Below are 15964 nucleotides of genomic sequence, written 5' to 3'. Positions count from 1 at the left end.
GAGATGTGTAAAGCTGCTCAGTGATTGGAAACAACCCAGCAATGCTGGTAAGGAACAAGGGAGACACAACAAGGCGCCAAGACAGGGAGGATTCCTGAAATGCCTATTGCTGGGCAAGAGCCCTCCACTGACATGCAGTCTTTTGATCAGCCCAACCAAGGCAGCAAAATGGCATCAAACTTGCTGGTGAAACAAAGCACATGGAATGAGTACATTTCACATCAACGCAGAAAACTCAGATGACCAGTTATTATGCAGCAAAATTTAGGAATTTTATCTTTTACCCTAGCAGGTTAGACTGAAGCCAAAAAGGATCTTGGAACCTGGATGCCACTCACCCAGGGTGTGTTGAAGAAGTCCTCTAAAAGCAGAATTTAACCTACAAATTAAACAGTAAATGCAATCTTTTCTGGTCTGAGTCCTTCTTTGCCAGCAGCACCTGGCCAAACCTTGGCTAAGGACCCAAGTTTATTGAACTTTTTAATGAAGAGAACCCCACAATTACATTGCAGTTATACTAAAACAAATAATTTGCTTGCAATTGCAGAGACAATGACATGCTGACCACACCTACCAATTAGAAATTTGTAATAAAGAGTAATAAAATACCTTTTCCTTGGGCTGCAGGTTCAACCCCCACACAGCCTGCGACACTAATATGATTTACTCCTATTTGCTGATGGAGAATTCTAGTAGTAAAATTTAATGTGGAGGAACAAGGTGCATTTAACCAAAGCTGTAAACATACCTAATTCTATTTAAAGCTATAGGGTGCAGTACATTAACATTTAACCATCTGGTATTAAATTGGTGTGAAGCTAATAGAGCTGTATTTGTTAAGATTTCAGCCCAAAGCCATATCTCACCAATGAAAACAGAAGGAGTAACCAAAATAGTGTGACTCAACAGACTCCAACTGCGGCTTAATAAGGTACTAAGAGTCTTCATAGGAACTCCTGTTATAAAAGACCTGTGGGCCACCTTCAGCTCTGCTGCTATTCTGCTAAAGCCAGAGAGAGTTAGGCCAGGGATTAATTTGGCCTTTCAATTCCTCTTAAAAGAAGCTAAATCCATTTATTCTGCATTTCTCACACTAAAGCATATTACACTCAATGAAATTTTCTTCTCTGCAGTCTTTCACTGGGCTGCATTGGCACTTACAGATATGCAATTCATTGCAAGATGGTATTTTTCCTTTCCCCAGAGATATGCTTTGGCATTATTAAATCTAGGTGGACATTGCTTAAGAAAAGATAGAGGAAATGTCTTCTTGGGAAGATGGGTGTTCTCCCGAGTAATATTTCTAGCCTTGTTTCACTCAACTGGTCTGTTGCTTTTTGGGATTCTGCTGCCATCTGAAATCAGCTCCAAATAGAAAACATTTTAAAAAGCTGGAATTCCCTGCAGAATGAAGAATTCAATTCTAAATACTGTGACTTTCTAAATGATGTGTAAGAGACAAGCACATGTCCTTCAACCTAGGATGCAATACGCCTCTCTAGGAAGCAATAAATCCTACAGAGAGACTAAGACAACAAATCTTACAAAAAAAGGTAATTTATTCAGTTCAATTAACTATTATTTTGGGGAATTAGATATCAAACACAAACAAGAATATATAGGATATTAATACATAAAGAATGGTATTCATCAACATGCTGGGCATAAATATGCAGTAGAGGATTCTTCTGAACAATGGGCACAATGGCCAGCTCTATGCAAAAGAAATGTTTCTAACCAAACCTGAAAGTTTTCACAGCTAAGTGGTCAAATCATTAATGTGTTAGGATTTTAAATTCCAAAGTAGCAACTAATAAATTCTATATTTTTCTAAGGCCTTTTGGACAGCTGTCTGCATTACAGATGTCCTCTCTGAATAGCCAGTTAGGATGTTCCAAAATTGATCCCTGAATGTTGAATCACTCATTAGCACCAGTTTGGTTTTGGTCAATGAGTTGACTGCTGTGTTAACTGGAATGAGAGAACAAGGAAAGATACCATGCCCTTTGGGTGGGTGATTAAATCCTGGAATAATGCAAAGGTGAAACAAACATAATTTTTGACAGCTCACAAATGCAAACATTAAAAATGCAAACAATTACTAACAAATCTATTGATGAAAGCTGGCCTTAGTTTGGAAAGAACTATTTTGATGAAGGAATAGAATTGGAATTAGTACTGTACATAATGGTCAGCCTGATAAGCTTTTCTTAAATTCCTTTTTATAGAAAAGATTTTTATACAATGTGGAAGAAGATGACTGCATTTTATATTTACAGATCCTGGCTAGACAATAGCAGATTATGTGTGCTGCCTAATCTCTACCACTGTTCAAAAAAGTTAAAAAGCAGTTTACACAGACCCGCTTATTCTGGTGAACCCCTCCAAAAGGCAGCGATGTGCTCTGTCACATGGGTGCCCTTGGATGCCTGTCCCCATCCTTGATTGTCCTGCCACCCTCCTCTCCTGCACTCCCATGTAGCAGGAACAAGGGCACGAGTGTTCCTGCGGTGATTCCCAGCTGTGCTCTGAGCCCGGGTGAGAAGCTGCTCTATCTCTAAAGGGGTGTGACCTGTAAAGGAAGAAGTAGCTTGGGCCATCTTAGTTATAACTCCAGAACCCACGGAATGCTACTCCAAAATCCACATCAAATACTGCTGAATGAGTGCCTGTCATGGGGCTCCCTCACAGACCTGGAGAAGACAAGGCACGTGCCAAGTATCAGCTCTCCATCACCTGATGGTGACCTAAAGAGCCCAAGCTTCTACATCTTCATGAACTGCACAGTTACTCAAGGGTTAAAGCCTCCCAAGAGCTGAAAGATGTTAGGTATTGGAATTATCACTCAGCTTTGGGAACATTTAGACACTGAAGATACACGAGCTTGAAAATGTCAGTCCAGCTACTCTTCATGACTGAAATGCCCAGGATGGCACAGAATGGCTCCTTTTCCATGAAAGTGTATCAAAGGAAAAGGAAGAATGTCTTCTCAGTTATCAAGAGGTAAGGAAAGAGGAATGTTATTTTGTGTCCTGACATTAGGCTCATTTCCCTATCTCCTGAGCCCTGCTCTTTCGAAAGAAATAACTCCAAAGTCAGCAGGGCTTTACAGAGTCTGTTCCATATCGAAAGAGCAGCTGTGTAATTTTTTCCTCTAGATCAGCAGCTCATTAGTGCAGGCTACAGGAGGAAACTTTTGAAGGTTTGGAAATACCAGACTAAACCAAGACCAACCAGTGTCCTGGTTCTCTCAGTTTTTTACTCACTATCAAGTTTTTCCTACTCCCAATCAGAATTTTAAAAAATCAAATCCTTGAGATGTTCTCAAGCTATGAATATTCTTCCTTAAATCATGGGGGTTTAACTATAAATGTTCCATTCAAATTATTTTGAAATATTTTATTTCAAGCACCATACTAAAAGTAACATAAGTTTTTTAAGACAATGTCATTTAGAAAGGGAATTTGAAAACATAGAGCACAAACCCTTTTAACTATTTCTGGAGAAGGGAAAAAAAGCTTTTTCCTTGGCTGTAGCAAAAAGTCTCAGCTTTACTGGATTATTATTTTTCCTATGGGGCAAGATGCATTAAAGTGGCCATTTTCCTGGTCAGTGGTCTTTTCCTTCAATAGCAGGTTGATGGGCATGGATCCTGCTGTTTGTCCTCCTGAGGCTTGCTAAGATACTGACGTTGGCAGCTGGATTTATCAAGTCAGCATTAAAGAAGGAATAATGCTTGGTGTTAAAAATGCCCCAGGTGGACCTTCAGTCCATTTCCAACAGAGGTATGGAACACCACAAAGGGTATCTCTGGGATGTCACTTGTTGGCCAGCTGCTTTTTCTATGATTACTTTCAACTACATCGTGTTTAAAGGTCTCACAGAAAAATAGAAGTGCATGGATGGAAATAAAAAAATAAGGACATTTTTATGATTTTTATAAATAAACAGCACAGCAAGAATTAAATAGAACACAGACAAAGGACATTTATACAGGCATGGACTGTTACAGCTTGTTCTCCTCAAAGAGTATCTGTGCGTAGACTGTCATACTGGAAATGCCTTTGGCTTCCTGAATTGGCTTCATCAGTTCAAGTTCAGCATATGTTAAATTCTCCTCTGCGATTTTTGGCTGCAAAACAGAACCAACAAATTCGTTATAGTGTTACCACTGAATGAAGACATTTTATAACATTGGGTATAGTTCTTCTCCCACCTATTCTAATTCTGCTATGTTGTTAATCAATTTACTCTGCATTAGAGCTAGTTCATAGAAGATGAAATAAAAATAATATTAAAAATAGTATTAAAAATAGGAAACAGAGCTAAGTAAGATTTTCAGATTTGCTTCTGATTTAACAGAATATTTTGACAATTCAAATATTACAGATTTGAAAGACGTATTTTAGCAAAATGTTCAGCCTCCTTTACACTAAATTTCCTATTTTTATTTATTGCAGATTTCACAATTTTAAAGATATATACCAGATGTGCTTTCCAGCTGTAAACCTTGGACCAGTTACATTTCTGATCACAGCCACTCACAGAGCCTCTCAGTATATTTCTTAACAGAACCAAAAAATGTTAAAAATACGCAAAAGGCAGAAAAAACTGGATAGAATTACTGCCATTCCAGTGGAATTTCACCACTTTTGCCAAGCTGTAGATGAGTTCAGAGTTTAGAACAAAGGCCATTCCACCAAAACTGTCTGCTGTATTACCATGATTGAATTTGGCTAAAAACTATAAAATTTAACTAAGGGAGATGGTCAATAAAATTTACTGAACAAATTTAATGTGTGTGGCAGAAGCTGCCTACTGCTATTGGCAGCTTCATCCAGATTCAGGTGGCTTAGAGGAGGAAAATCTTGTATTGTGCTCCTGTATGTGTTTTGCTCACAGTTGGGAGTGTGTTGTTCATGTCTAATTCACCTCAGAAAATGTAACAACAAATAAAAGAGTTGCTGTAGAACTGTATGTGAGACCTTCAGTAATTGAAATGGATTTTAATTCATCTGTAGAAGACTGAGGTTTATGCTCCCTGAAAAATGGTGAAATTCTACAGCCCTATGCCAGTGAAGAACTGGAGAATTTGTTCTTTATCTTCTTGAGCACTGTGTTCTACCCAAATAACTGGTGTCCTCAAGTTGAAGTGCAGAAGACAATCAAAAAACCAAAACATTTCAGCCATGCAAATTTTTGCAGTCACAAGAAGTAACCATGAAAAGGCTGCATCTCTCAGACTATGAAATGGCAATTGTAAACTTAAAACTGAAGTTTTAAAGTTCATAAAGTTTCAAAGTTCGTAACCCAAGATTTTCCACACAGTACTTAAATGTTAGGAAGAAATCGTAAACATTTGCCAAGGCCAAAAGTTTCACATTTCATTCATTGCTTACTTATTTCTGATTTAATACAAACAATTCCTGTTTCCTTGAAATGTGTTTGAATAAGTACTGTATTGTCTTCTGCCTAAAAAGATAAGCATCTAATACCCTCTGAAATCAGCCCCTGTGTGCTCCCCTGCTTCCCATCCTTTGCACTGCTCTGGAATCCTCTCCTTTTGCCTTGACAGCTGCTCACACTCAGCATTTCAGGTTGTTTACATCGGGGTGAAAAAGTTTACACTTTTCCAGCATTAATTTGATCTTAATTCTTCCCTGCAGATCAAATCCTAAAGAATTTGCGCAGGTGCTGCTGCAGGTGGTGTTGCTGAAGTCAGCCAATCTGTGCAATGTGAGTACAAGCCCTTTGCAGGGCATTGCCTGCAGGGCTGGCACTTTGCAGTTCACTGGTCACTGTGTCTTCCCAACCTCCCTCACTTCCATGTGCCACCCTATTTCATCTCACTTCTGGTCCTCATTCGCTATAAAATGCTCTGCTGTTGACAACAGAGAACATTTCACTGAATTCTCTGGTGTAATGACAAAAGGAATTCCTGTAGATACAGACAGATCTTGACTGTAAGAGAAATCAAACATACATTTTCTTTGTTAAATATATTAGGACTGAACTGAACCACAATGTTTAGAAGGACATGTCTCCTATTCTGGCCTTGGCTTAAAGACTTGAAAAAAAATCTTGGTCAACTGCTGTGATGCCTGAAAAATTTTCATATTACACTCTTCTTGTTATCCTGAAAGTATTAGCCTCAGTTTCTAGGCATTTAGTGGTTTTTTTTCTTTTATGTTAAGTTAGAGATTCTTTTTGAGATTTCAAATGATATGTGCCTATCTGTTCAGTTATGTAGTACAGGAGTTACATTGAGGGTGGACACCACAATACCACCAACAAATGCTGAAGGTTTTATTTTCAGTGTATGACAACATATTGAGTTTCTGTTTGAAGGCATTGAGAATTTTGCTGCCAGCTTTAATGTCACTTCAATGCACAATGATACACTGCATGTGGAAAGCCTCCTAAAAATGAATCTGATAAAACTTTTGAAACAAAGCTGTTGGTCACTGCCAGAGTAAAACTCTACATTTCCTAAGTCTGATGCAGACATCTGTTGAGGTAGAAATATTTTCATTGTTCTGTAGGAACCAGTTGTTCAGGACAAGCTAAATCTGTATATGTTTTCCCCTTTGTTTAATCATATTTCTTGCTATGTTTCCATTTAGAAAATGCTGCATGTCCTAAAATAGCCACCCTAATGCCCAGCTCATGTAAATTTTAGAAGTAAGATTTATGAAATCATATTGTCCAGGTGTTTTATTATATTATCTCAAAATTGCATTGTTTTCCAGTGTAGATTATCTCTTTATTCTTACCTTATTCTATTATGTTTGGATATGAAAAATAACACTAGATTCCCCAAAATAAGTCATTGGGCAGTAGTGGCTGATGTGTTGCTTTCATACATTTTTATGATGTTCCTATAGTAAACATAATTTAATAAAGCCAAAACACACTAAATAAATAATTGCATCTAGAAAAGCAATAAAACCAAATAAAATTAGTACTTTCATAAGTGGAAAAGGTACTTCAATTACTGCTACAAGCAACAGCACACCATAAAATGTGTAGAATAATTTCCCTTATGCATATTTCTAGTATGTAATAATTTGATTGAAAATATGAGGAAACACACAGGAGGTTCAAAATTGTGAAAGGTATACAGTTTTCAGCAAAAGATGTGTAATAACAGTGCATTGGAGCCAACAGCACTTTAAGTACCTGTGGTAGCCAGGTTTTTATTCCATACACTCTTCTGCACTTCATTTATCAACCACATGTTTAATTTAATTTTGCTGGTTTGTTTGTCCAAAACCAACTTTTTTGAGCAGACAGGGGAAAAAAACCCTAATTCTAGAATTCCATCTCTCATTAGGATTGGATATTGTCTTGGCTGGATTAACCTGGAACGGGGCCACCACCTCCTTTCTGGAACAATTGTGTGACTTCAATAACTGGTGTTACAGGTGGGATGGAGGGTAGGGCAGAGGAGGAAGAGACAATGAATGACTGGCCATTCACCCCTCTCTTTCTGTCCTGGGTCTTCCTCTAGGAATTCTGGGATTTCTAGGGCTACAACATCCTTTTATAAAAAATTGCATCACTGTTCTAAAATAATATTGAAAATATTTTTTCAAGTAGGATTCTATTCCAATGTGGCATTCCTAGATACAGTATTTATCTTCTATGTCTGTTTTCTCATCTTGGGATCATACACTTTGCCAAAATATAAATTAGGAAGAGTTATGATTTTCCAGTGTATCTTCTGGCAAATGCAAAATGATTCCTCTTCCAGGTTTCTTCCAGTTTAATTTTAGTTTATTCCAGTCACAGGGCTTCCCATTGGCAGCTATTCAAAAGAGTTCACTTATAGGAACATTTTTCTTATTAAGCAATCTGCAAGGTCTATCATGTGAATATGTAAAAGAAACTAAAGTATGTGTATATATAGTTTTGTTTTTATTGGGTTTGTCTAGTATATGAATGTGTTAGAAATTAACTAGAAGGGTTGGAGTTTTAATCAAAATTATTCTGAATTTTATTTCATAATTACCAGGAATGTCAATTTTGCTCCTGCCAGGCTTAGCTATTTTGTTTCTTTGTAGCCTCAAGGATGTTTACTGTGAGCAATGTCAGACTTGAAAGTTCTGGAAGTTTTAACTAAGACTATTCTCATCCAAATTTGTGATTACTTATGAAGAAAACAAGCAAATAATAACCGCTTAAATTTAACTTCTCTGGAAAAACCACTGATGCCAACTTGCACTTAGAGACTGCTGCAATCTCAGTTCCATGACCACACATGTTATCATGAAGATGACAAACCCAATGTGAATTTTTAGTTTACTATCAAAAATAAGCAGAAAAGGCCTGACTTCACAGTTCATTTCAGTCTTAAATATTTTAGAGACTATTGCTGCAAACACTCCTCTTTGAATTCAGCGTCTATATAATCACAAGTAATGTAGTTTTTGTTTGAGATATGATACAGAAAGACTTCTACACAGGGAAAAAAAAAACTATAGATGAAACTGAATTTCCGGCTCTGAGTTTTCTGGATTTAACAAGCATATGTACCAAATTGTGCACATGGCAGTGGGGTTGGAACTAGATGATCTTTAAGGTCCCTTCTAAAGCCATTCTATGAAATTCCAGTCAGAGTTTCACAGTATTTTTAGTCACTCTGGTTTCCTGCAGTAACACTTGAAAATGAAACTCCACCCTCACCGGCATGCCCTGCACTCATGAGTGAATGGCTTAGGTCAGCAAGGAGAAAACCCTGCCAATTCTGCAGATGTTTGCTGGTGTGATTGCCAGTCCATGGCAAACTGCCACCTGTGGCCCAGCCATGTCTGCTGTTGGGTGGGCATGGGGTGCCCAGGGATGCTGCAGGAAGTGCAGATGGGAAAGGTGCAGAGTCAAGGGGTGCTCCTGCTGTCTGTTTGATCCAGTCCCTAGGAACTGCACTTCTTGCCAGGTCACTCCACAGCACCAAGCAAGCAGCTTTGCCCCACTGCCATGAAGGAGCTCTTCTTAGCTAGCACACTCTGGAACTACCATTATTTTTCTCTCCCTTTCTCTTGCAAAAGCCAAACTTGACTCTGGCTATTTTCCTTTAATGTTTGAGAAACATCCTGTTTTGTAGTCACAGTCGGTAAAAAGCTCCACAGAAAAAATGCAGATACTGTCCAGATGGCACAGCTCAGGAGCATCCAGTGTCACTGCTGAGCACACTCCATCAGAAAGTGCTGAGACAGGACTCCCCAGGCCAACTGATTGGGCTTGTTTCCACAGGAAGAGATTGTTGGCTGTCCCTGTATGCATGCCCAGAAGGGTGGAAACTGCATGCTGAGTGCAGCCTGAGGGAAAAGGGGTAGCCCATCATCTCCTCTGCATAGCTCCTTTTCAAAGCATCTGCTTTTTACAGCTGTGGAGGGGTGGGATATGGCTGCCAGCCTGGCCATCACTGAAGGGGCAGTGATGGAGGTGAAAGTGAGGATGTGATGAAGCAAAGATCCAGCATGTTTGGTGGATGGGCTGCAACGCCCTTGCCTGGGCCACCAGGGACACTGGGGAAAGCACATGCTGGCAGTGGGGTCAGGCAGGAGAAAACTCACTGTAGCTTCAGAGAGAAAAGCACCTGACAGTCCTGTTTTTAAATCTACATTGGAAAATCCCTCCCTTTAAAATATGTGGTCTTTCTTGTGCTAAAATCAGTAGTGCTCCTGAGGGCCACAGATACACTTAATGCTCAAATCCTGTGAACTTCAGTGGGATGACTTCCTCATTAAGATTGTACCATAACTCAGAAACCAGAAAAAAAAAATTTTTTAAGAGTTTCAAGTGTTTACCAATGTCAGTGACTTGTCTGCTAGCAGAAAGCCATAGATTCCCCTGTAACAGAGGAGCTTCAGAAATCACTTCTGCAGAAGTTCTGAAGCTAGATCTGCAAAATTACTTATCCTCTAGAAATCCATCTACTGGCCAGTAAAAGTGCTGAAGTATCAAGAGAGACATTCAGTGCTAAAGCTAACAAATATGACATTGGAAAATATGGAGAGTAGTAATTATGTCTTTTAGTGGCATTATCAGTTTAAAAGGGCAGGTTTTTCCCATTAAGATGCCTGTTTTTTACTCCCTATAGCATAAAATGTTTCCTATGCTCCCTGAGGACAATATCTACCACAATTTGTGAAGACTCATTCACCACTGCATCTAAATTTTGTTCTTGAATCTCATAGAAGTTATGATTACAGAGTCAGAGACAAAGATGATTTGATAAGTCCCACTGAATGAGTTTTGGGGGAAGAGCATCCTCACCTTTGCTAATGCTCTATTGCTTTTACAGTTGCAGTTATTCCTAGATTCTAAACCAGCATTGCTGGAAATCAGGCTGATTCCTTTTTATCATTCAAAAAAAGCCAGCAAAGTAATTAAAAGTTTTCACTTCACTGGTGACACTTTTGTTACTCCAAATGTGTCATCACACAAAAATAATCTACTGTGGCATTTTGTAAATACACAAGTCTTGACACTGATCCAACAAGAAATTTTACGTATTTATACAAATTATTCCTTCTTGGGAGTAAAGATAACTTCAATCTGAATGGGGAAGCAAGCATAACTCAGTAGCTTTGAGTATGTTGAGTTCCAAGTGTCAACCTGAATGGGCAAATGACATTCATGTCCTATGGACATCTCACATCCTATGGAGAAACTGAAAACAAAAAAGAATTATTCATCTTACAGAGAGAGGAATTATGAGGACTGAATGGAATTATTAAAGAATAGGAGGGGTCAAGGGAAAAACTGTTCACTACCCCTTTGTATATCATATGTATGTTCTTACTGGAAGTCTGTGGACATCAATAATGCCTTAAGAAATTGGGAGCTTAAATCGTCACTCATTGTTACATGTTGTGGAGGAAGTAACTCTTCTCATAGAGGGTGGCACAGCTTTTAGTTTAAAATCATCCAGTAGAAGGGAAGACCTGATTGCTCCCAGCTTCAGAATTCACAAATGACTGAGCAGATGTATTTCACTTCCCTTTTCTTTCTCAAGGAAAGGGCCAGTGGGACCTACAGTTAAGGCTACTGAGGAATCCTACTAGTTGTGCAAAATACTGACTGCTAGAAATTTCCCTCTGCCTTAGATAACCATAATCCCTTCCTGTTTCTCAAGTAGTTTTTACATCATCATCATCATCAGAAGCAGATCTCAGTAACCATGTAGCCCTGAGCCACTGGTGATCCAGTCCATGCTGAAATAACCAGTGCTGTCCATGCTGTCTGAGCTGAAGGCAGAAGTGTGCTTCTCTTAAACAGCTCAGCACCATGGTCACTGGGAGGACTCTGCTGCACAAGTCACACAGGAACAACATGTACTCTGTGCTGGGGAACAACCAGATATACTCTATTCAACAGAGAGGGTACTCAAGGTGTTGGTCAGTGTAGGAACAGCAGAAGCCAACTCTTGTGGACTGTGACACTTACATGGATGTGTCTGAAGAACTAAGCCCAAGGGATAATTTGTAATACAGGAGATTTATATCTGATTTCAAAGTGTGATATTTATATGATATAGCAGAGTGCACATGTCAGTGGCAGAATCAGAAGATTCCCTACAGCCTGTCTTATCTGAGCAGACACTCCTCCTCTTAAAATTTAGTGTGAAAATGATGAAGTCAACAAAAATTTTGCATAAGTAAAGGTTTGAAGGTTTGTTCCAACCTGAAGTTGCACCCTTTCCATTGGTTGTAGTGAATCACAGAGGAGCTCCTCAGATTGATGGTTTAAACCTTCATGAAGACACTAAAGCCATTTCATTCAGATGATGTTCTGTAACTGACACTCTTGGGCTATGACAGCCAATCTCTATGAGGCAATGAAAGCCTTACCAGAAAATTTGGTTGAGGAAGTAGAAGATTTATCTCTACCAACTCAAAGGGCTAAGTACTTAAAGCTACAGCAGAACAGCCCTTAGAGAGAAGAGTTTGTGGGCACCCAGAATTTTCTTCTTCATAATGACTCTCTGTGCTTCTTGCATGCTATAAAAAACATCCCTTTTTGCATTTCAGCATCTCTATTTCCTTTGATCTGTACACATTTCTCATTGATGCTAATAGAGAATGACACTGATGGGGAATATTTTTGCAACAGGGGGAGCATAGAATTGTTCTTCTGGCTAAAGCAAAAGCAATATGACTTAAGCAGAGTATTTAAAAGGCTTTACTCAAAGCTGTGCAATTGAACGAAGTATTAGGCTTTCTCTCTCTCTCTCTCTTTTTTTTTAATTTTCATTGAGATTATGTCCATATTTTATCCAGGTTATTGTGTTCTTGTAAAATTATACTGCAACCCACTCTAGCATGTTAACAACAAAAGAAATTCTCTAGCTTATTATAAACATCTTTCAAGAAACCAAAAGCATATGTCCTCTGGAAATAATTTTGCTGGTATTTAGGCTATTACAAAAAATTTCCCAAAACACTGGAATTATTTTGTAATGTTCCTTTACACTCTAGCTTGTTAGCTTAAGTTTTCTAGAGTATTCTCCTGGTGCCCCAATATAGTCTCTTCCTTGAGTTGCACAGGAAAGATGTAGAAGTAGCCCAGAAACTCAGCAATTTGTGTCTGTCTTTGCAGTAGTGATAACATGGTAAGTGTGCCATCAGTGAAAAAAGACCTAGTGTAGACACCAGCTGTGCAATCATTACAGTTGGAAAGAAAAGGTTATTTTATCCTGCAGAGATTTGGCAGGATGATGATAATTTTTTTTGCCCCAAAGCAGATGGAAAATTTAAAATCTGAGAATATTTTGAGAATTAAAATAGAGAGACAAGTTTACTAAAATTAAAAATAGTCTCATTTAGATATATTTTATATGTTTTTTCTCTGTATTTTCTGTATTTTTATCTTTCTTTAAACTTCTTTAAGTTCAATTAGTTTCATTTTTCTCACTGAAAAAAAAAGTAGTTTAAAAGCAGAAAGTATGGATTATTTTTTCCTGAGAATACAAAAACATAGACAACTGTGTTATAAAAGGAGGTAAGAGGAACAGACTTGGGAAACTGCTCTGGGAAGTGCCCTGCTCAGCTTCTGAATGTGCCTTACAGACTGACTTTGGCTTTGTTTACTTTGTCCCTTAATGCACTTTATTGCTAGGTGAGTCTGCATTTGTTGCATCACTTTTTAATTTAAAACTAACCCATGTCCATAGATTGTGAACTGTCTGGGGGCTGCTGCATCTCTCCAGGTGCCCTCTGAGGTGAAACAGGAAAGGGAAGAGAGCAACACATGGAAACAGCTGCCCTGACTGAAGTCCAACAGCAAGGCATTAAGACAGAGTTTGCTGTCAGCCTGCAGTGTGGGGACCCTCAGTTGTGCTAGGGGAGACAAAGATGATTTCATTGCTTGAAAAGGCTTTGCTCCTGCTCACCTCCAAAGTGTTTGGACCTTGACTGGTGTTGTGTAGCAGGAAGGGAAGAGCAACTATTTGAGGGCTATCCTTGGAATTTTTCCAGAAAGAGAAAGTATCTGGAAAGAGATTTCCTTCAAGTTCAGTGTGTTTATGTGCTTTATTGACCTGCAGGAAGGATCTGAGTGCTTTAACTGGTGAAAGGTTTTCCTAAGAGGGCTGAAGGCTGCCTGATTACTGATGTGCCCAGGTGTTGGGATTTACTCTGGGTGCACAGCAAAGGGTGCCAAGTGCTCTCATCTGTGTCTTTGTCCTCTTAGCATAGCTTTGGCCTGCCACATGTCAACATAAGGCCTTTTTCATGGAGTTTTAAAACTCTGCCTCTTCCTCTACCACAGCCTGACCTGTAAAAGCAGAGACTGGCTGAGGGGTGATCTCAGCAGGACAGTAGAGGTACCACAGCCTGACCTGTAAAAGCAGAGCCTGGCTGAGGGGTGATCCCAGCAGGACGGTAGAGGAACAACGAGCTCCATACCCCAGCAGTAAAATTGCCTCAGGTATTAGCTGAGCTGTTCTCAAGTCACCTGGCATTATGCCCAGGTATCCAGGGCTGTAAAAAGTAGAAGGTATTTACTGACAATTGGTGGGAAGGCTCCCAGTTCTAAGCCTCACCTGCAAGTGAAACCATCACATGGCATTTGAGTTATTCCAGTGGCATAATTTTAGGCAGCCACCTTCACCTAAAATAGGAAGTTGGTCTCTCTGGGATCTCTATTGCCAGAGAAGGAAGAAAGGATTGCCAAAAGGCAACTCAGAGCAGTAGTGTGAATTACCAGGAGCATCAGGCTCTGACTCTAACTCATCTCTCTTTCTATTGCCTACACAGAGAACAGAGCAGACCACAACAGCTGTAGGCATCTGAAATGAGTTGGTACAAAACTCTCACTCTATTACCACTGGATGTCTTGTCCAGGCACTGCTTTATTACAAAAGCAGAGGAACAACTCACCATCCATCTGATTTGTCTGATCTGATTTGGCATGTATCTGCAAGGGTATTTTTCAAACAGAAACTTGTTTGAGAAACCCAGGAGAAACTGTCATATGAAGGGTTTTTCCTTAGTATGAGCTATATATATTCATCTTATTCCGGCAATTCAAGCCACTTCTGACTTACACCAATGAAGTGCAGAATAAGGCTCCCCATTTCTCACTTGAAAAGTCTCAAAAGAAGTGTGAACAGTACATTTATGATTCTGTCAGTAACTGGTATTTTTTTCCAAAACACCAGCTGCTAGAAGCACGTGAGAATGAATAGCAGGTTTCACTTAAGGACAGGCCAAGTTTGTAGACATGACAATTGTTAGAAAGCTGGAAAACATAATCCAGTGTAACATAATGCTCAAAATGAAAAGAACCACAATAATCATCATTTGAAAAATTATTATTAAAGAAAAAGGACCTGTATGATAATATCTGAACCTAGAGTTCTGGCAACATTACAGCATTTGTACTGAGAGAGAAGAATATACAGAAAATTATGTCATAGAAAGTTACTCACCAGGATCAATTTTCTTTGAGGTTTCAAGAGTTTGGGCTTTGGCAAATTATTGGCAATTGGAGCTACAAAAATAAATATTAAGGCATCATTTCACATTATTATCATTCACTCTCATTTTCAGTATATGTATTAGCAATCTATAAATCACATATTAATAGCAAATTAGAAGCAAATGCATGTACTTATATATGAGTTTAACCATATTTCAGGTATTTTACAAGGAAACATAATGAATGTTTTGAATTAGAAAAATTCGTAAGATTAAAGAATCTGATATGCAAGACATGCAGTTTGTATGCAAACATTAGAGCAATTTACCCCCTGGGAACCGATCAGGAATTGATCATTTGTGACCTAGCCCACAGCAAATCTTCAGGTCCTTTCCCTCTTTTCTCCCACTGGCTTAGCACTGGCAGCGTTGCTCAGAAAGTGAGACAGACCCTGGAGCTGCAAATCCTCTTGGAAAATGAAGTCCCCAAAAGGCTGGTCTTTATCTGCTCAGTTTGCTTGACTTCCCAAGTCAAACTGCATGGGCAGTTGTAAAGAGTGCAGTGTGCTGGCTTCCCTCAGAATACCCCCAACATTTCAACTTGCCTAACTTAAATCTTCTCTTTGAGCAGGGTGAATATTGCTGCAGAGGTTCCTCTCTCTCCTCTAGTTAGTGGGAGCTGAGACCTCCTGCTTGGACTCACTGAGTAGCATCTCAGGATGGCTAAAGCCGCAGGGAGGTGACAGCCTGTCCCACAGCAGGTACAGGGCATTTCCTCCCCCCCAGATGGGAGCAAGAACAGGCAGAGACTGTGGCAAAGTGCAGGATTCCTGACATCCCACACTCTGCTGTCCCTCCATGGTTGTGCTCAGGATCTGAAATACTTCTGTGCCTCTATTTTCATACCTTTTGCTGGGATGGCTGGTGGCTGCTCCAGTTTCTCTTTCTCCTTCTTTTTCTTTACCTTCTTAGGCTGTAGAGGAGACGTGCTTGTCACACTGGTAACTGTCTCCCCTGAACTGCAAAGCACAGGCCCAAAA

General features: G+C 39.3%; 1 protein-coding gene across 1 annotated transcript in view; it reads right to left on the bottom strand.

Moving 5' to 3' along the window:
- Nucleotides 1–1541: 1541 nt before the first annotated feature.
- VSTM4 (V-set and transmembrane domain containing 4) overlaps nucleotides 1542–15964 on the bottom strand; it is a 48612-nt gene continuing 34189 nt past the window's right edge. The window contains exons 6-8 of the mRNA XM_031061677.1: nucleotides 15831–15943; nucleotides 14936–14997; nucleotides 1542–4132 (exon numbers count right to left, since the gene is read on the bottom strand). Coding sequence (XP_030917537.1) covers nucleotides 4007–4132; nucleotides 14936–14997; nucleotides 15831–15943 — 301 coding nt within the window. The 3' untranslated portion in view covers nucleotides 1542–4006. The remainder of the gene's footprint in view (nucleotides 4133–14935; nucleotides 14998–15830; nucleotides 15944–15964) is intronic.

This window comes from Geospiza fortis, unplaced genomic scaffold (genome assembly GCF_000277835.1).
Source record: "Geospiza fortis unplaced genomic scaffold, GeoFor_1.0 scaffold130, whole genome shotgun sequence".
Classification (NCBI taxonomy): Eukaryota; Metazoa; Chordata; class Aves; order Passeriformes; family Thraupidae; genus Geospiza; species Geospiza fortis.
The sequence above is the reverse complement of the archived record's forward strand: the minus strand, read 5'-3'. Positions and strand labels throughout refer to the sequence as shown.